General features: G+C 31.6%; 1 protein-coding gene across 1 annotated transcript; it reads right to left on the reverse strand.

The window, feature by feature from the left end:
- Positions 1 to 11605: 11605 nt before the first annotated feature.
- Positions 11606 to 15168, reverse strand: LOC148599395 (degenerin-like protein asic-2). The gene is made up of 2 exons (XM_088558948.1): positions 15097 to 15168; positions 11606 to 12334 (listed from the first exon to the last, which is right to left on the reverse strand). The coding sequence occupies exons 1-2, from the start codon at positions 15157 to 15159 to the stop codon at positions 12173 to 12175; spliced, it is 225 nt and encodes a 74-aa protein (XP_088415074.1). The 5' UTR covers positions 15160 to 15168; the 3' UTR covers positions 11606 to 12172.
- Positions 15169 to 21551: the final 6383 nt, after the last annotated feature.

Consider the following 21551-nt stretch of genomic DNA (forward strand, 5'->3'; position numbering starts at 1 on the left):
GTATCAGTATGAAAAAAGTTGACGAAAAGTATAGTGCATTCTATATAACTTATATCTTATAAGAGCACGGGTTATATGAAAAACTGAATGTTTATTTCTGTTTACTAAGGAGAGTTAAACAAAATATCAAAAATAAAAGTTTGTAGGCTTTTCACCCATAAATCACACTTTGCATGATTGGTAAAAATATTTGAAGATGTGTACCTACGGATATTCAACCATTCGCCTATTTTCAAACACTTTTACAGTATGTGTAACTCTAAACTAGTTTTCTCCATAAAATATTAACTCTATATTAAAGCATTTTGAAAGAGTTTTGACGAATGCAAATGTACATAAACAATTTATATGCCTGTTCTTTTCATCAAATAGTGTTAAATAAACATTATTTCTTACGATGTTTACATTTTGACACTAAAACTAACTTTTGATAAATTAATTTATTTGGATCTAACATCAATGATGCACCCACTGAGTAATTGATTACTAGACTTACTTTAAGTGCCTTCTATATCAAGGATATACATGCAATATCATACCACTGTTTCATGTATTCTTGTATCTAAACAGAGGGACTTGTACATGTAGCAAGTCTAACGTAGTGAAAGTGTAAGCGACAAAAGAGAATTTGATAAAAATAAAATGTCCATTGTTGACGACTACAGGAAATTTATATTTCATTCTAAAAACAGAAATTATAAGCGCATTCTAAATTTGATTTGATTTAAAATGTGTTCCTTTCAAATCTTTCATAAAATCTCTTGCTTTTCCCCTATTTATTTTCCTGGGATTTCAACTTTTTGCGTTATTGTGCTATTTTGCATACTTTTTAACATTTTATTTTGCCATATGTTTAAATGTATTCATGACGGCTTTTCACTTTAGAAAGAAAATATAAATGAGTGCGGAATTCTTTGATTCAAGAAGTAATAAATACTTATAGTTTTGAATTATAGTTTCTGCAGAAAAAAAAAGATTTATTTTTATATCATGTTAGTATTTATGTAATGGTATTATTATACAAAGTAATTACTTTTTTGACAGTATTAGGACCTCGTTGAACATTTCCTCAAACAATACACGATAGTCTTAATAGTTGTCTTTTATAAAATGGTTAAAACATGACGAACAAGAATATTAGATGATGCATATCATTATATTACATGTAGTATTTATACAGTGAAACCTTATGTATCAAAAAGCGTACAAAAATGAACTCTAGTAAATTATCAAATGACAAAGTTGCTCTGTGACGAATTGGTTGATTAATCACCAAGCAATCTCCACGTGGCATGTGGCCTCCTCGGTCCGGAGTAGTATATACCACCGTTCGTCATTTAGTATAACGGAGAATAGGATAAAAATTGACTATTGTGATATGGGTATGGAAATGCATAAATCAGCAATTTTAGAAATTATACTCATTTCTAGTGTAAAGAATAGTTTTTGGTCTGTTCAAACGAACTTAATATAGGTGTTTTGTATCATGCAGTCTACGAATATAAAAAAATCTGGGTATTCTTTTATTTTGCACTGTAAAGGTCAGCGTTGTTTCAGAAAGCTCGGGCATATCGTATGAGAGATGTGCAATATGAAAACTCCATACGCAGGTGGTGATGAAATGTTACTACAGACAAACAGAAAGTTGATAATACAGAAAAGTCATAGCAAATGGAAGATATTTTAAAAGAACGGGGTACGAAATTGGCGGTTTAACTGTATGAATACGGTCGTACCATAAGTGTCATTGTTACGCACCCTTTGTTTTATTTTTGTGAATTAAATAAAATTTTAAAACTTATTTGTTCCCTTGACAAATGCTGATGTTATAATTAAAATGCAATAGTCTTTTAAAGTTATTTTTTAATCACGCTCAGGTGATAATCTATGATTAATCTAAGATTAAAACTACACTATCGCTTGAAAGCCAGTGATTCTTAACTTGGATATTTATGGCTCGATTATTCAAGTTAGGTCAACAAAAAGTTTGAACATCCAGACACATGTCAAATATTGTATATTATGATTCCTAATATCATCCAAGGAAAACATATTTACTTGTTTGACAAGTCTGACCACTTACGGTACTTGGGACCTTTAGAAAGGATATTACGAAGAGATTCGTTTTCGATGATGGTTAAACCTCCCGTAACGACGTGATCAGAAGGACCATATTTGAATGGAGAGGTTTTGTAAGAACAGTCATGTGGATGCAATGGGTGAAGTATAGGAATATGAAATAATTGATATGGATTTGTCTTTGAAATATAGAGGAATTTTGTTGGTAACTTTTTTGTGATGGAGGATGTTAGCCAAATTAATTTCATCTGTACCTTTGTTGACAAACAGTAGTAGAAGAAATGATCGTTTTTCTTCATTTTGACTTTTCACACAAACTGGTGTCTGCTTTAGAAAAATAGCATTTGTTTATGCATTTTAAAATTTCATCCACATGTAAAATGAAAAGCATGACTTAAGCAAGTATTTTGTGTTTTATATCATGCTAATGAATTTTAATTAGAAAATAAACAATTTAACTTCATGTATTACGATTTCAAATTTACCATTAATATTAAAGAAAACAAGATAGGTTACAATTTTTGCAAGGTTTGAATATATGCTGTTGACACTGATTCAAGTATATGAATCTGTTTCATTCGAGGATATATGCAATGAACTAAACAATGAATGAATAATATCGGAACAAATATATGAGTGAGGTTTGATTTAAAAGCATAATCGATCTCATTATGAAAAAAAAATGTTTTCTTAAATTACCTGACCCTTTCCAATAGGATCAATTGATGCTTCGGTATTTCCGGTAGAAGTTCTTGAGTTATTGTCGCTAAGGTCTTGAGTAGAAGCAAATCCTGTAGAAAATTACAAAGCAATATATAGACATGAACAGTGTTACATGTATTTGCATATTGCTTTATGCTTCACATTTATGTAACATTGCACAAGATGTTCAACCATATTGCACAACGAATGTTACGGAGTCCTTAAGTAATAATCATTAAACAAGGTATAGTCCTTTTAGGGGTCAAATTAAAATAAAAATAGTACTATATTGGGGAAAGGAATCGGGAACGGGTTTATGAGGAAAGGGTAGAAAAATTTTGAATTGGCCGACATCGATTAAAGTATAAATTTTTACTCATATTTGACGCCTAAAACAAACATGAGTCAATAACTTCCATGTAGCATATCAACAGATAAACTGGTTCTTACAGACACCACTCTTAGTCTGATGTTTCTATTAAGGTCGGGTTTCTGGTAGACAATTTTGTTCCTTTATGGAAGACGGATGTTTCAACAAACCATTGTTACACGAATAAACCCCCCCCCCCCAAAAAAAAAAAAACCCAAAAAAAACAAAAAGCAAAAAACAAAAAAAAAAACAAAAAACAAAAACAAAAAAAAAACAAAAAAAACAAAAACAAACAAAAAAAAAACAAAAAAACAAACAAAAAACAAGCAAAAAACACCCCCTTGTCAACAGATGATTGTATCATTGACTCTGAGAGAAACATAACTCCTTATTATCAGTAGAGAGCGATTGAGATTAGACAGCATTCTGACATGTTGGACAAGTGATAGACTTGTACTGTATGAAAGGTTTTCTACCCCACACAGCAAGAGTCATACATTTTGGACAACTGAGAGACACTTGAGAGACAATTGTCCTAATGAACGGAAATACAGATAATGCATTGAATGTGGATATTAAATGATGGAATGACCCCAATTCCTTCGGAAGGAGTTTGAAAGCCAGATGATAATTGAGCTAGATGGATAGAGACAGGGTTGTGATCAATGAAACAGACGAAAGGACTGATGGTGAATCAAAGATTCAAACAGAAGAAGAACCAGAAGGTTCAAACAGTGACAATGATGAAACTGAACAAGGAAGAACATAAAAAAGAATAAAAAATCAGTCAGATCAGAGAAAAAAAAAAAGAATCAGGTAGCCAATCCCATCTGACTAATTTCTTGAAACCGATCCCACTTAATAACCCCACAGTAACAAATGTAGAACCCCACCTACATCTCCTGACAGAGGCAAAAACAAGATCGCAAAAAGTTTTTAAGAATATACATTTTTTAGTCAATTATTTTCCTTTCATTTTGTTTCCAATAAAATATTGTGTGTTGATCAATTTGTGAATGTAAACTGTATAATTACAAGTAATATTGAGGAATCGAACCTCATTATGAGACATGTTTGAAATAAAGACTAAAAGCTCAACTTTGTACATACAATTATAGTGAGATGAGATGCAATGGCGATAATGCATTTTTGTAAAAGAAAATATTATGAACTTTTACTGTTGCTGAAAAAAAAAACATGATTACGAATAGATTTTCACATACCGTTAGATGCTATCGAGAATCAGAAAACCTTCGTTACCCCTTTAATTAAAGTCGAATCAAATTTTATTTTTTAGATAAAAATAGAAAATGGCCAAAACGTCAGGAGAGTGTGTTCCTCTGGATTCATATGTTTTATACTTTGTTTTAGTTTGTTGTTTTTTTTTTTTTATGTATATATTTGTTCCTTTTCACATTGCTCCTTATCAATTTTCATATTGCCAATACAAAGTAAATAATTACATGTACTGCATTAATTTGTGCCCTATAAACAACCTCTCTGATTATTTTACTGCAGTATACTGTTAGCTGTGTCATATTCGATACAGAACTCTAAATCAGGTATTACATATGAGTTTAATTAATACTAAGATTACTAAATATTACCATTCAGAACTGTAAAATCTACTTGTATTTTCTCAGACGGACTTGTATCATGTGTTAGGCACAAAATATAAGGAAACTTTACTAATATAACTAAAAGACACTCCAGAAGAATATATCGGGATCTTCCGAGGGGATACTGTCTCATATCCCCTGTTATCGTCAAACGACCGAAAAAAAGGTCGACAAGAACTATGAGCATATCAAGTCAATAAACCCTGGTGAGCGTAAAGTATGGTTGGTTGGAAATCAGGTAAAACCTATAATCTATCCTTAGATAGGTTGTCGTATCTGTTAGAGATTACAGTAATAGGATAATAAATGAAATTACTGAATTTATTTTACAGTGTGAATTTTCGAAGATGTTTACACTAGGAACATTCGGTAAATCACTACTATCTATATAATAAATAAATTTATAATACAGATAGTAGTGAATTATGGAATGTTCCCAGTGAAAAATGTACGATCATTCATTCTGTGTAATAAGAACTTTCTCTAGACATAGCGTCATAATACTAAATATTGATTCGCTGTTTATAAAATTTAAAATTTAAGTTTGAAATCGAACAATTAGGAAATCTGTAGGATGAATAGGATAATCGAGTGTTTATCATGAAAAACCAAAATATAATCACTCGTGGTCGAAAAACTGCTACTTGAATTAATTATGAAAAGGAAATATTTTTTTATTTTTATTTTTTTAATTGACTTGAATACCTGCACAAGTGGAAAAAATTATGACAGATATAACATTTATGACTTTTGCTATAAAAACTTGGAACGCTTTCTTTGCACAGAAGCTATCATAAACTTATGCCATGCAAGTATGCACTTTTTCAGTTGAGCTACTTAAAATATCTACGATAATACAAATTTGGTTGAGTAAATGATTTCTTAATTTAACCAACCAATGCTGATTCTTGTGACTGTATTAATAAGCACATGTGTCTAACATATTTTGGCATTAACTTGCAATTGTTAATGAATCTCCAAAGATGATACTCTCATTTACTTTTGTTACTTTGTATGTATGATTTTAGTTACTTTATATTCTTTGTTGTGCATGTCTGTTTTCCATGTCTGGTTTTTGTCCCTGGAATACATTCTTTTGATTACCGCTATAACCTTGGTTCCCTTGATTACTGTTCAAACAGTTTATTAAACTTTTATTAAACTTGTGCTATCTGGGAAGCTTTTAAAAGAATATAGAATAATTGAACAATTTACAAACCATTGTGTTGTCTTGTTTAACGCGGTCTAGTACACTTCTTGCGTGATGAAAATCGAAACTTGCTAACTTTAAGAAGTCGATTTGGTTTTTGATCACTTCCTCATACTCTGAACATGTGGACATCTTTGACGTTAAATCTAACACGGCACCTTGTAATTGATCCCACCATTTCTTAAGTCTCCTTGGGTCAAAAACAGGCACACTTTCTACGTGTGATAGGTTGTTCCGTATTTCCCGTATTGTATTTAACCATAATTTCTCATCGTCAGTGATTTTACAGCAGTTTCGAATGAGAGTACATAAAAGAGTCAAATCAAGTTTGTCAACAACACATGAAGCAAAAATTGTCATTCGACATATACAATACTGCTGCACAACATTTGTTTTCTTTTTAAAATGACCAGGAAATGAATTTAGCGACAAATTATACAACTTCAGGATTTGGTCCTTTTTAAGAGCTTGTCCTCGATTACATTGAACAAAGTTGCATGGCTGTTGGCAACACTGCGTGTTATTGATCCACAGATAGTAAATTTAATGTTTATGACTATCAATTAAATCAGTCAAGGAGATTTTATAAGTCGGAAGTATTTTAAGTTGAGTATATGATTTTGTTACATTCAGAGATGTATCAAATGAAAACAATATAAGCCTTAGGAACTTGGCAGTGTTATCCGATTGTGCTGAATTCATTTTCCATCCTGTAAAGAATTTAGAAGTAAATTTTTTGAGAAATTATAACTCTGTTCTAAAAAAGGACATTCAGATGTTGATGTTGCAAAGTATTATATGTATTGGTCGTTTGTAAAATACATTTAGGCAGGCAGCGTCGTAAAATGGGAATACCTTATGGCATGGTTGTGAAACAAAAAGAGTGTATGTTGTGCCATTTGTCATCCGTTAAAATTGAACATGTTTTGATATTTTATACGATAACGTATAAAGTAAATATACATAAATGTCTTTTTCGTTTCTGTTTTTATTGTTGTTTATTTGTTTGAAACCGTCTATTTCAGCCTTAGAAAAACTTAACTACTGAAAATTATATTACAAGTAACAAACCATATATACACTTATGTATATGTTAAATCAGCAAATAATATACTTACACTTATTTTACTTACAGAATCTTCTTAGCTTAAAAAAAAGAAAAACAAAACAAACACACAAACAAACAAACAAACATGGCTGACAGTCTGCAGTTACCAAAACGCTAATTAAGTTGAATATTTAGAAACCTTTTACACTGTATGATATTACACTATCCGTAATTGTATAGACCGAAATTTTTAGGCAATTTAAACATGATTGTATTTAAAAAACGAGTATTGCTTTGCTAATTCATGTACAACAGCTAAAGGTAATTGTTGGACGTGAGCAGTACTCAGGTAGCACGAACCTTTTTCGATTTTTTTATTCAGAGCTTATCGGTAGTTTGGTAATTAACATTTAAAACAGAACATTTTAAAATCTGTTTTAAAACATTTTGATTTTTTAAGCATTTTATCGTTTAAGTTTGAAAAATGTTTTCAGAATTGTTTATTAAAATGATTTTGAAATGTTTAAATAACAGGTCACTATAAAGTTTTTGGATATATGTTTTAAACATTATTTGGATATGTTATAAAAATGTTTCTTATATGTTACGAAAAAATATTTTCTGATAATGTTTTCATTATATTCCTATGAAACAGGGTAAACACATTTCCAGATATGGTTTTAATACGGTTTTCTGAAATGTTCAATAAATAGTTGTAGAAATGTAACATTTTAATATATTATGTTTTCAAAACGTTTTAAAACGAATTTAGAAAATGTTTCTGAACTATTTTAAATTACATATTAAAAAAAGAAACCATTTTCTCATAAATATCAAATATAGAATAAAAAAAAATAATAGGCTTGAAATTAAAATTCTGATAATCTAGCACTATAAGACAATAGATGCTTTATATTATTTATTTTTTTAAATATGACCGAACGAGGATACATTATACACATGAATTATACATGTACATGTAATATTTGTCTTCTTAATTTGTCATACATATTTGATTTACAATTAATTCAGCTGTGAAGACAAACACTCATGTGATTTCTGATTTTGTTTTAATTTTGTTTTTGTAATGCCCCGAAAATTTGTACTGCTACGGACAATTTAAGTGTTTCTCCTTTTCAGGTTTTGTATAATATTAATTCAGTTGAATGTCCGGAATGACAAAGTTAACATGTCAAAATTTGTATCAAACAATTAGGTGTTGATCCCTCACGGAGTAATTTTTTCACTTTTTATTACTCTCGGATGATAGATTAGTGTCTCCGTGAAATAATTGATATGTTTATATTATAGAACTTTGTATAAATATGTGTATTTTGAGCGTTACAAAGAACGTCCTTTTTCCTGGTGTCATCGGTTCTAGATAGCATATCAATGTTGCTTACATGTTTGTTGAACAAATGTTTAAAGGGCTACAATTTTAAAGTCATTATTAGAACTGATATTTGTTTTTTTTTTCTCAGAAGATTGGCGAGATTGCATGATTGCATTGTGGGAAAAACACATTTTGACAGAAACTTTGAAACATGTACACTACAGACATTGTTAAAATTGGGTTCATAATACTGGACATGTTCTGAATTTTAGTTTTGAATTTTATGAATTTTTGTATATTTATGTTTGTAAAATTGTTTTGTTTTATTTACTGTAGTCTTTTACCCTCTCCGGGTTTTGATCGAGTTAAGAAAGTTCAGTTTTGAGTATATAATGCTTATCATTTTTAATTTATTTTTTATAAGCAAATTGTATTTCCATGATTGACATATACACCTGTTGCAAAATAATCCCCCTCCCCCCCCAAAAAAAAAGAAACAGGCAATATGTAATGGATAGTATGCATAAATTGTTCCTTTAGTTTTAATTATAACTACTGTAGATATGTATATCGTGACTATACCATTACTCATGCATATTTATTATTTCAGGAAACCAAAGAACTAAATGGACGCTGCTTGAGATGCCTGAAGATGAATAAGTTCATTGACAAAATCTATCTTTGAATTTTCGTTTAATTTGTTGCTACATCTACAAAATATAGAGAACTCTACAAATTTCTTATCTCATGTTAAATCTGTTGTATGTGTTTGCAATTTGTGCATTAAAATATTCATAACTTAGATTGCTTTGAAAACATGTTATTGAAAATCATTAAAATAACATCATAGTGAATAGTTATTAAATACATTATTGTACTTTTTCTGCAACCATACATTTTTACGTTTTAAAAAAACATTTCTAAATTTTTTTTCTGTGTTTTTAAGGAAACGTTTCTAAAACATTTTTATTACGTGTTTGTTCTACGTGGGTAGTCATTTGATTTGGCTAAAGTTTCGAAACCATTAAAGACCATAACTTTACAATTTGTTTAATGTTTAAATATGAACAATTCTTAAAGGTTTCGAATTTTCAATCTTATTTGTGCAAAGTGTGCTGCCATTTAATAAAAAAAACCCTTCTTCTTTGTTTAAATTTGTTTTCATATTAAGTTTTTTTTCCATTTTGTTTGCCACAACTTTTTGTTGTCCTTCTTTTGTATTGATGTTTATTTATAAACTCCTGAACTTACCTTTTCTTGTCACATTTATGGAAATACATGCAGCTATGGATTACTTGTAACTCGCTTTCATTGAAAATAATCTTGTTTTTGCCTTTTCTAGACTTCTTGACACTTTTTGTCGCCTCTGTATGCCCCTTGCTACTTCTTGTCACAAATTGTTGTCACCGGTATTACTATGTTTTACTATGTTTTCCTACCATGGTCATTTTTCTGTAAAGCCAGAAAGGCCTACTCCAATGGTATGACTTTTTAACCTATTAAAACTTTTACAAGGCAACCAGCTGCAGCAATATTAAAACCGCTTCTTTATAGTAAAACTGACCGCTGCTGCGATTCATTTTCCTCCCCCTTATGAAATGAATTCCTTCTCTGGTATTTTACCTACAACTACTGTTATGATGATCTATCTGCGTCGCAATATTGTTTTCTCGACCTTCTAATTATTCCACCCAATGATTATTGAAATTACTGTTGGGATCATAATACAAACTAAACAGTGAAAGGTTGAATTATGATAAGAGGTCAACATTTCGCTATGATACTTTAACCTTGGGTCAATATTTGTCGGGGCATAATATTATACGACTCTGGAAGACAGACACCAAACGGACAGCAGTGGAAGGACATGTGAATTTCTAAAACAATCACCCATACAAACACACATAAAAACCAAGTCTAAGCAAACTTTAAACAGAGAGGTTTTCAGCAGAAATGAATTCCTATTTCTTGTACAATACCTAACATGTCCAAAATACCGCCGTTAGAAAAAAATAATCACGACAGATCCTGGTCGTTTGTCACTTTATAACATATTATCAATACCCTTAACATCAATCGTGATGGTGACGACAGTAGTATTTATGAGTAAACGAGCTCGTTCTATGTAAAGAACCTCATTGTCCCAGCGCCTGTGTGTTAACCGCTAAGCGTATGAACTAAAACAACACCAAAGTTTTAATTTTACTACATCCAAGTTATATTAATTTTGCATTTGAGTGTATTTCCTAGTTATTATATAATTTCTGGCTTTTCGTCAGTCTATACAAGCTGCAAACTTCAGTTGGTCTGTGATGTTTTTCATTGCAAGCTCTGGGGATAGGTAAGATGAAAATAAACAACACAATCGTTGATTATTTAGTGATTTGGTGCAATCGTAGGGAAACTATGGTCCATGTATATTGAAAAATCATTGTTTGTTTGATAGGTTGAACAACTTGAATCAACTATACTCTCAATTCAAGGCAACCTATTGGTCTTCAATGAACGAAAATGAACGAAAAACATTATACATAGGTTCAGTGTTGTAGCTATAGACTCCAGAAACATAAAAATAAATGGAAACTGCAAAACGAAGCAAGACACACAGAGGGTATAGCTTGTTCACCTCTGACACGGGAGGTCGTGTGTAAGATCAGAATCATAACAAATACTTTGGAATTGGTGTTTTTCCGACTTGAATACAGCATTAAAGGATAGGAAGACAACTATTTGGGAGTTAGAATGATGTGTCCAGGTGGGTTGACATTATTTCCTGTATGATATACGACTAGTTAGTTGTCCGAATAGTATAGGACAGGGCCTGTTTGATTAAAAAATGAAATATATGTCATACGACGTATTACTACAACTAATCAATCATATAAGCTTTAATGGATCACTTACCCAGATCACTCGATCCATATTTCTCTATACAGATGACATCTTGCATTTTAACAATCCAAAATTTGGGAATTTTCTGCATCTACACCAAAATAATTGAGGTAAACAACACTCCAGACATTGATAACTTATCCTCATATCTTCATTAACTCTTACAGATAGATGGAAAGGGACGTGTCGTATCGTCATGTATTTTCATCCGTGGCAATATCACTTCAGCACCTCTTTATAGAGATTTCATACATTAGAACTTGCTAAACATACGCAGACTTTTTTGTGCCGTGCTAGACCTCTTCCAAGTTGTCTACTGGAACCGGGTTATTTTGCTGCAAGATTAAAGTCATCTCTACAAAAAATTATGGTCGTCATCATGAATTTGTGGATCGTTATGTGTATTCATCTGCACCATGAAAGCCAAATGATCAACTATGATATACATTCCTTTTCATCTTTGATGACTTGTATTGGGCAAATCGGCGGGTGTTTCAGGACAAGGAGAGGACGCCTACACTATCAAAGCACCTGGTGAATGCCTTTAATTTTTAAAAAAAGTAAAAAAAAAAAAAAAAAAGAAACAGGGTATGAATGTTCTATGCAAAAAGGTTTCTACGGTATAGTTGGATGTTTTACCAAGTTAACTAGATGTTTCATATATTGTTGTGGTTACAAAGTAAATAAGGATAACTACAAAATTACAAAACACTAATCCGATATATAATCAAGTAAACTATGTAAATACATATGTACCTACTCAAAACAATACTTGCAGACCTCAAACATTTACTAAGAGAAAGTGCAATGAAACACACAAGTAGAATTGCCGCTTTGTTGTATCACAATGAGTGCCAGCATTAATTTACAATTATTGAATCTTCATCAATGAACGGTTCATTTAGAAACGTTTCAATATTTAGTCTTTTACAACTGGCCGAGTAACGTATCGTTTTGATTTGTTTTTCCTGGCCGTTCGACTGAGAATTAATAACAACTCAACCACTTCTCCGATACTAATGACAGACATTCCAATCCAAAGTCCAAGAGTTCCACCAATGTTGGACAAAAGGTTTTCAATCTGCAACAAAATGACTACAAATTTAGATCATAGCCAAAGTAAATGTTTTCATAGAATTGTGTCATATAAGAGATAGAAATCTTCCTGATATATTTCTTGTCGTTCGGGGGTATGATGAACCTTATTACTTAAACAATGTGTCTTAGCTAAACAATTTAGTGTGAACGTGTGAATTGGACAAAGCAACGTTATTTCGTATAAATATGCAAATATTTTCCCGTTCAATTCATGTTTATCGAGCTTCACGTGAACTCCGCATGACATGAACGTGATTTCATATGAAGTTCACTTAACACAAATTTCATGTGAACAATTCACGTGAATTGTTCATATAATATTCGTGTTTAATGAAATTCACGTAAAAATCCCGTTTATTTTATGTAAAGTTAAAGTGAATTTCATGTGATGCTCGATTTTTATTTCACATGAAGGCTCGGTTTACCCGAATTTCTCCCGCACTCTGTCAGAAAATGTATTTGCTCAATTCTAGTGAATATCATATAGATTCGTGAAATAATTATGTGACATAATTTTGCCTGTGAATCTGTTCCATAAATAAAAAAAATCCCGATAATTTAATTTTAAATGAATGCCCGTACTATTCAAATAATTGTTTTTTTTTCTTAAAAATGGTTGTTTTATAGTCGATTTATGAAATTTAAGACTGAGGAAAATGGATGTAAATAACGTCACGATACCAAACAAGGTAGTACATATTAGAGTAGGGTTGAACTGTTTACCGTTGAAAATATTATCAAAATAAATACGGAGCGGGCCTTCCATTCATTAGACTGAAAATCGAGTAAAAATTTCAGAAGTACCTTTCGTTCCATTACGAAGAAATGCGTGTCGCTCGGATTATGACCATGGAAGAAGAACAAACATTTGTTCATCTTTATTAAATTTTCTTACAATTTTAATACTTATTATATTTTTATGATATTATCAGCATGAATGAAAAATCAAACTTATGCATTATGAATTTTGTAAAATGTAAACTATTGATTCTTTGCAAAATATTTGCAAAAGCTACACATCATTTAAACATTATTAAGACAATGTGTTGACACATGTAAAATATGAAAATTGATTCATATATTGAAAGATAAACAGTTCAATATCTCTCAGGCACATAATAGCTAGAAGCACTCGCATTTCTGATATCCCTCGTTTGTCATTTAGAATTCTCAGTCTTTTTAAGTCGAGGTGGTTATGGTCCTGAATGGTAGAGAAGACTCTGTTAGTGACTACTTTGATAGTGTGGTTCTTGTTTTATTCACCTACTGTCTGTAGTTGACGTTGGTATACTCGATTAACATACAAAGGAAAAATATCTCCCGAGACGAAGTCTGAGTATGGTGATCTTGTATACCAAACTCAAATGCAGAACAATATATGTTATATTATACTAAATATCTCTAAGTTTGTGTTTTGATAAATTTTCACGAATTTGTTAGGATATATTTCGGAAAGTTTTACTTTTTTTCTGTTTCCCACCTTTGTTGGTGTCACCAAGGGGGAAATGACCGATGATTTCCGGTTATGATAAATATCGAAACAGTAAAAAAATTAAGAACAATAACATTGAAGAAGAAAAAGTACGATATATGACGGTAAAGTTTTTATTAATGTAATTTCCCTGGAAACATCTTTTGATAAACCATTTTTAAAAGATTATTATCTCACTCAACACGCCTTACACACAACATAGTGTATAGACTAAATAATACAACAGCAGATCCAGGATTTCATGTTAGTGGGTTTGTTAATAGGTGATAATGAGGTAGAATGTCTGAATAGTCAGGACTTCATGCCAAAAAATTCCAAGTTTATCTTGGGTTCAAGCATTAAAAAAACAGATAAGCGTGATAAAAATAAGCGCATTTATGATTAAGTAACGCGTTTGATGAACTTTTTTTGTACAGAAAGAGGTTTCAAAACAAGAATTGACGTGTTCATGTATTTACAGGGAAAAAGGTTATTGTAAATATAAATATATATATATATATCAATTGAGAATAAAATCTAAAAGCGTCGTCAAATCAAATAAAAAAAACCAATCAGATTACAGTATTTATCTCAAATTATTTTTTTTATAGATATAAGTCCTAGACCATATATCAATGTGAATTCAAATATATTTTAAATTTGCTCATACGACTTTCAATGCAAGATCTCAAATCGAAAAAAAATATGATGTCGAGCCCTGACAATGTACTACACGTCTTTTCAAACTATGGACCATATCTTCTGTTAAATACTAAAACAAAATAGAAAACTATACGTGTAAGTAAAGCCTGTGTGCATGCGAACGACTTTCAGGTTAACTGTTCTATCGCTCTCGACTATTACAACAAAGCTTGAATTATTATATATTCTTAAATATGTATCTCCTAAGTTTACTATCGGATTGACGGAGCCAGTGCGTTCCTGGGTTTGAAATCCCCTTCTTTCAGGAAAGTCGGTAAATTTCAAGCATAATTAGGACACAAAGAGCTAGAAATAGCCTCAGAACCCCCTTTTTTTCTCCAGTCTACTCCCCTCCTTTAATTATGCGGATCCGCCCTGCTTATCGGAAGTACTGCGCAAAATATTATGTCTATATTGACTATTCAACACAGCTTTGAAAAGTTGTGGTATGGATATTTTGAATACTGAATGGAATTTTTCATTGTTCTCTCAGTTATTAAAATAAAATTAGAAAGAAGCAGAACTTTACAGATACATCCATCTATATCTTACAAGGAAGTTTTTATACTTACCGTAAACGCTTTCTCTTCCTCTGTCATTTCTGTGGACAAATCAGAGAAGAACACGTTGACCATTAACAAATTTTCTCTACAAAAGCAAACAAAAAAAATTAAAGTTACATTTTTGAAAAGTGTCCAACTCGATTGCGCATTAAATATGCAACAAACATGACATTTTAATATAAACAAACTCAATCCAAAAATGTACCTCTGTTTTGAGTACTCTAAAACTCCAGACATTCCATCAAGTTTTGCTGATAACATATACTTCTTGGCTGGCCAAGTTGATAGAGTCATTTCTCTCTCGTATATTGATTCTCTGTAAAAGCCAACATGGTTTATTACACTTAGGGGCATAGAACGCTTTGCAGGACTAATTGAAGTATTTATCACGTAAAGGTAGCACGATAAAAGTCTTATTAAGACAAAATGACAGTATAAGATACATGTTTAGACGTATAGATGTGATGTTTTCGGTGGGAAAGTGCCATTTCACAGAGTATGACAATGTTATCAATAGGGTTCGAAACAGATGTGATGAGCATGTACGATTAGGTACAAATGTATCAAATATAATGAGCATATATATTTATGTTGGAAAGTGCTGTTTCAAGTAGTTTTGCTATATATTAGGAGTGCTGCTGGCGTCTTATGTGATGGGCATGTACAATTTTGTGAGGAAAATGCTGTTTCAAGTAGTATGGTTGTGTTCAGAGTAGAGTCTATTTCAGATGTGAAGAGGGTATATGTTTGATTTGGAAAGTGATACTGCAAGAAGTATGGCCATATGAAGAGTACAATTCACATCAGATAGTTTCGTTTTAGTAGAAATTACTAGTCTCAGTAGTAAGCCAATTTATGCCAACACTCCGTATTATATGTGATGACTTCGTACTTTCCATTTCAAGTAGTATGGTCATGTTAAGAGTATGGCACAATCAGATGTAATGAGCATGTTTTATTTTGGTAGGAAAGTGCTTTTTCAAGTGGTATGGCTATATTAATAATAGGGTTTGAATACCATATGATGGGTATGTATGATTTTGGTTAGGAATTGCACTTTGAAGTAGTATGGCAATAGTTATAGTACAGACCGCGTCAAATAAGATGAACATGTATATTTTGAGTAGGAAAATGCTATGATAGGTATTATGGCAATGCTAAGAATACGGTACAAATGTGATGTGATGAGTCTGAATGTTTTGGGTAGGAAAGCGCTAGTTCATATAGTACCGATATATTATGAGCACATGCGAAATACATGGAATCAACAAGTACACTTTTTGTATGAAAACCCGTTCTTACGTTGTCAATCAATGTTTAGAGTACATTAGGTATGGTTGGCTATATCAAGAGCACAGTACAAATCAGATATAAGAACATGTATGAATATGTATGAATTTGGTAGGAAAGTACTATTTTTAGTTATAAACCCATGTCAGCAGTAGGAGTCGGAGAAAATGTAATGACTATGAATATTTTGGGGTAGGAAGATGCTATTTCAAGTTCTTTGGCTATATTGAGAGAGAAGTCGGCAACTGATGCGAGAATCACATATGTGTTTGGTAGTTACGTGCTATCTCAAGTGATTTGGCCATATGATGGGTACTGTCCACATCAGATGTGATGTTTTCGGTCGGAAAGTGCCATTTCACAGAGTATGACAATGTTATCAATAGGGTTCGAAACAGATGTGATGAGCATGTACGATTAGGTACAAATGTATCAAATATAATGAGCATATATATTTATGTTGGAAAGTGCTGTTTCAAGTAGTTTTGCTATATATTAGGAGTGCTGCTGGCGTCTTATGTGATGGGCATGTACAATTTTGTGAGGAAAATGCTGTTTCAAGTAGTATGGTTGTGTTCAGAGTAGAGTCTATTTCAGATGTGAAGAGGGTATATGTTTGATTTGGAAAGTGATACTGCAAGAAGTATGGCCATATGAAAAGTACAATTCACATCAGATAGTTTCGTTTTAGTAGAAATTACTAGTCTCAGTAGTAAGCCAATTTATGCCAACACTCCGTATTATATGTGATGACTTCGTACTTTCCATTTCAAGAAGTATGGTCATGTTAAGAGTATGGCACAATCAGATGTAATGATCATGTTTTATTTTGGTAGGAAAGTGCTTTTTCAAGTGGTATGGCTATATTAATAATAGGGTTTGAATACCATATGATGGGTATGTATGATTTTGGTTAGGAATTGCACTTTGAAGTAGTATGGCAATAGTTATAGTACAGTCCGCGTCAAATAAGATGAACATGTATATTTTGAGTAGGAAAATGCTATGATAGGTATTATGGCAATGCTAAGAATACGGTACAAATGTGATGTGATGAGTCTGATTGTTTTGGGTAGGAAAACGCTAGTTTATATTGTACCGATACATTATGAGCACATACGAAATAGATGGAATCAACAAGTACACTTTTTGTATGAAAACCCGTTCTTACGTTGACACTCAATGTTTAGAGTGCATCACGTATGGTTGGCTATATCAAGACATTACAATACGATGGAAACTATTGGATTTAAACGTGAATTATCTCATAAAAACAGACAGACTGGAATGATTAATTATTCATTTAATAATATAGACCTATAGAGCAACTTAATAACAAAAATAAAAATGTATAGCCTTTTTGGGGGAGTATCATTCATTACAGAATTTGCATGATTCTGACAAAAACTAATACTTGCAAATTGCAGTTTGGAATAATTTGTCCTTGAGTTTATGTACAAATTATAAATTAATGCTAGTGTATTTGGTGTAGTTAAACACTTTATCAAGAACACTTATAATGACATGATACAGCAAATAAAACATGTTTATGTCACTATATCACAATCCTTACAAACTGATTATTTTGGAATATCGTACAAACCATTAATTTGCCATGGTTGTTTTGCAAAACAGGAGTCGCATGATTAGCGTAATTACTACTTTATTCGACTCAAGCAGTTGAACTATCATTGTGAAACGAAAGAATAAAATGTAGTAAGTTTGTTTCATGTATATATAAACACTGTTTACAGCAGTATCATACCAATACATACTATGAAGCTGGTAAGGATCTGCTGCAAAGAAAACATACTGTCTTGTGGTCATTTATTGTCACCATTTGGTTCACCACGCCCAAAGGCAAAGTAGTCCATCTCTATCCTTCTACCATTTTGCATTTATCTCCAGTCCCCATTAGGTTTATACCGGTGATGTTGCGTCCACCGACAAGAAAATGTAATCCTTCAATAAAGCAAAACAAAAAAAAAACAAACAAATTTATATGCTTTGAAATGGAAAAAACCAGATGAATCCGAAAATCTGACGAAAGTGGCTTAACATGAGCAGCAAACATCCCTAATAAATTTGTAATCGTGAATGGCCAAAATACAATCTTTTTCATCGAACGACTCAAATAATGTTATAATGAACAGAAAATCGGGGGTCATCGGGCAAAAAATATGTATGGTTTGAATTGGATAAAACCAGAGAAGTCCGAAATCTAAAAATAAATAGCTGAACATGCGCAACAAACACCCTCAATCAGTTGGTAATCGGGAATAAAACAAAATCGCTCGTTAATGCCTTGGATAATTGGCACCCGTAATCATACCTTTATTATTCACTCGTTTACATAATCATCCCATAAATACGATTTCATTCACCTGTATTCATTTGTTAAAGATTATGCCGTATAAGCATCGTTTCTTCTAATGTTTCAAAGTTAACAATGTTTGAGCCTCGACGACGGGCTGACACAGCGCCTGAAATATATAATACATATTTTGTATAATATATTGCATAAAGTTTTCATTAATGTCACTATATAATGTGTCACAATTTTTTTTAAATATTGTATAAAAATGATATATGCATTCCATTACATTCCTTTTCATAGATGTTTTTAACCTAATGACATAATTATGAGCGGTTTTAACTATTTAAGAAACATGACATACAATCAATGTATTGCACATTTGTAACAATAACAGAATGCAAATTTTGATTAATGTTTAACTGACTTTTAAAATTAGTAAATGTTATAAATAGATAATCTTCACCAGTGACTACAAATACATGCACCATCAATACAAACAAATACTAATTCGTCTTACATGCCAGTTACTATGTCAGAGTTACAACGTATCTTTATTGACTTATAAAAGCAGTGTCGGAAGAGACTTTGTTTTTGGAATCAAATAACAGCTATTCCCTATCCGTCTCCATTGATACTAACAATCACCTAATTAAAAAATTGACAAAATGTTCAGATTCATTAAACAAAGAATATTTACATTAACTCTTTGATATTTTCTATATCATTGTATGAGGTAGAAAATTTTCCATTTTTGAAATCGATAATGTATATACAGTATATTGTTTGTAGTACAAAGAATAATGTTATGATTAGCTTTTCTCTTGTGGAATTGACAATTCACGATGCATTTAGATAAATAAACAATGCCAAAATGCAGGTTCTCATCATTCAAAGTCTTGCTGGAACAAAGTTTGTTACGGAATGTTTAATCCTATTTTTATTTGTGCTGTCGTATCAGCGTGTAACACATGTTATTTGTTACCTATATCATGTCGATTGAATTTCATTTTTTTTTTATTTTCATTGATTTTTTTTGTTGAACTTCAGGGGAAGGTAACATATGTTGTAACATTCATGACTCACAGGAAATATATTTTTCATATCGAAGAGATTTTTAAGTACCATTATGCGTAAGAATCAGGGATTGGGTTGCATACCTTTTTACATTCTTTTATGCCTTAAATACTTTCGACGAGAGTGCATACTATCAACATTAGTATAGAATAAGCTAAGTGAAAAACAAATTTCCGACTGCTGATTAGTTTACAATGGTTTTAATGAGATTTAAGCAAAACAAAATTCATATCTGTTATGAACACATTTGTAAGATGTAAACTTCTTACGACCAATAAATCATACTAACCTTATCTTCATCTGAGGATAGATTATAAATTACAGAAGTTGAAAGAACAACACAACCAACGGAAGATATAGTAGCGTCTAGTCATCATGTGACATATCATAACAGGCAGATGGCAAAAGAAGATCAGATCAAAACTTACTGTATTGAACTATTTTTTACTTGTGTGTTCTTTTAAGAACCCAAGAGCTTTACAAAAGATTTAATTGATCGGTTCATTTATGCTTTCAAATAAACAAGTTTCCGTATTTTCGGAGACATCATGATACTTTGGAATTGCTATTTAGTAGCAGTCTTTATAAAATATTGACAGGAGGTGATTCACGTATGTTCAGAAACAGTTACTGATCACATAACCAGCCGTAGTTTCTTCGGGAGCGTTAAAAGGTTTCACCTTCATTATATTATTTTTATGTAGATTTTACTATTCTTCCTACAAGATTTTAATGCTATAATAGCCTTAGACTGATTGTCTCCAAAAGATCTTTCGAATTTGTGGTAGGACTGCAGACCCTCTTTGACAGAGTATAGAAGTTAAATGTTTTGAAAGAGGTTTGGTGGTACATTTTGCAGATCCTACTATGAAACGTTGTTTGCATGGATTCTTTTAGAGTTTAGGAATTCAGTATATAGACGGTAAATCACAATCATCGTCATTGGTATAGAGACCAAAAGAGGATAGCACAGATTTATGGTTTTCCACAATCCCTTTTTAGAGAGTGTGGTAGTGCCTTATCACTGCTATTGTTTTCTACGTCTACCTCTGATAATAAATATGGGTTGTAAAACGTTTTGTAGAAAAAAAACGATGTTGTTTTGGGCTTTGTCTGCTGGTACGACAACATATTTGTCATGTTTAGTAGACAATATTTTTGCTACATCGGGGTCTTTGAAAACTGATGTAGCATTGGCACTCATTGACCTAATTAAAACTTTAATTCGTTTCAAAATTAAAGACCTCACGACCTTTAACCACTCTGACAGAAAATCAATGTCTTCTAGTTCTCGTTTTATCTATTTTCTTGCATAGTCCTCGACGGCATCCATAAGAACATAAAGTTATAATTCCAATTTATGGAGCGTGGTTTACGGTACTTGGGACTTTTAGAAAGGATATTACACAGATTCGTTTTTAAAAAAAATATATATTACTTTCTTACGAAAAACAATAGGCGTCCTCTGTTGTCACTATGTTGTCATACATTCAACATTCCACATTTTGTTCGATTGCTACAAAAAACTATTAGTCTTTTGTAGTAATATTTATAAAATATCATAAGTTGCGATTTCCATTTGAATAATTTTTAATTTCATTGCAACAACCACTCTTTAATACTTATTTTCTCTATATTAATGTAAGATTATCCATTCGTCTGAATCTAAATATTTATGATGCTAAAACCACTCAGCTATTCCGTGTTTACATCGAGTAATATTATTAAATTCCCTCTATAAAATGGCCATCACCTGATGAATTTCCTTAAGTATTCATTTGAC

The sequence above is a fragment of the Perna viridis genome, chromosome 13 (assembly GCF_037379345.1).
Source record: "Perna viridis isolate PV_CMFRI_1.1 ecotype Kerala chromosome 13, ASM3737934v1, whole genome shotgun sequence".
In the NCBI taxonomy this organism is placed as follows: Eukaryota; Metazoa; Mollusca; class Bivalvia; order Mytilida; family Mytilidae; genus Perna; species Perna viridis.

Coding starts and splice junctions, on each gene's coding strand:
- LOC148599395 (XM_088558948.1), bottom strand. CDS start 15,159: ATGGTCAACGTGTTCTTCTCTGATTTGTCCACAGAAATGACAGAGGAA. Junction 12,335..15,096: donor AGGAAGAGAAAGCGTTTACG/GTAAGTATAAAA, acceptor ATTTTGTTGCAG/ATTGAAAACCTTTTGTCCAA.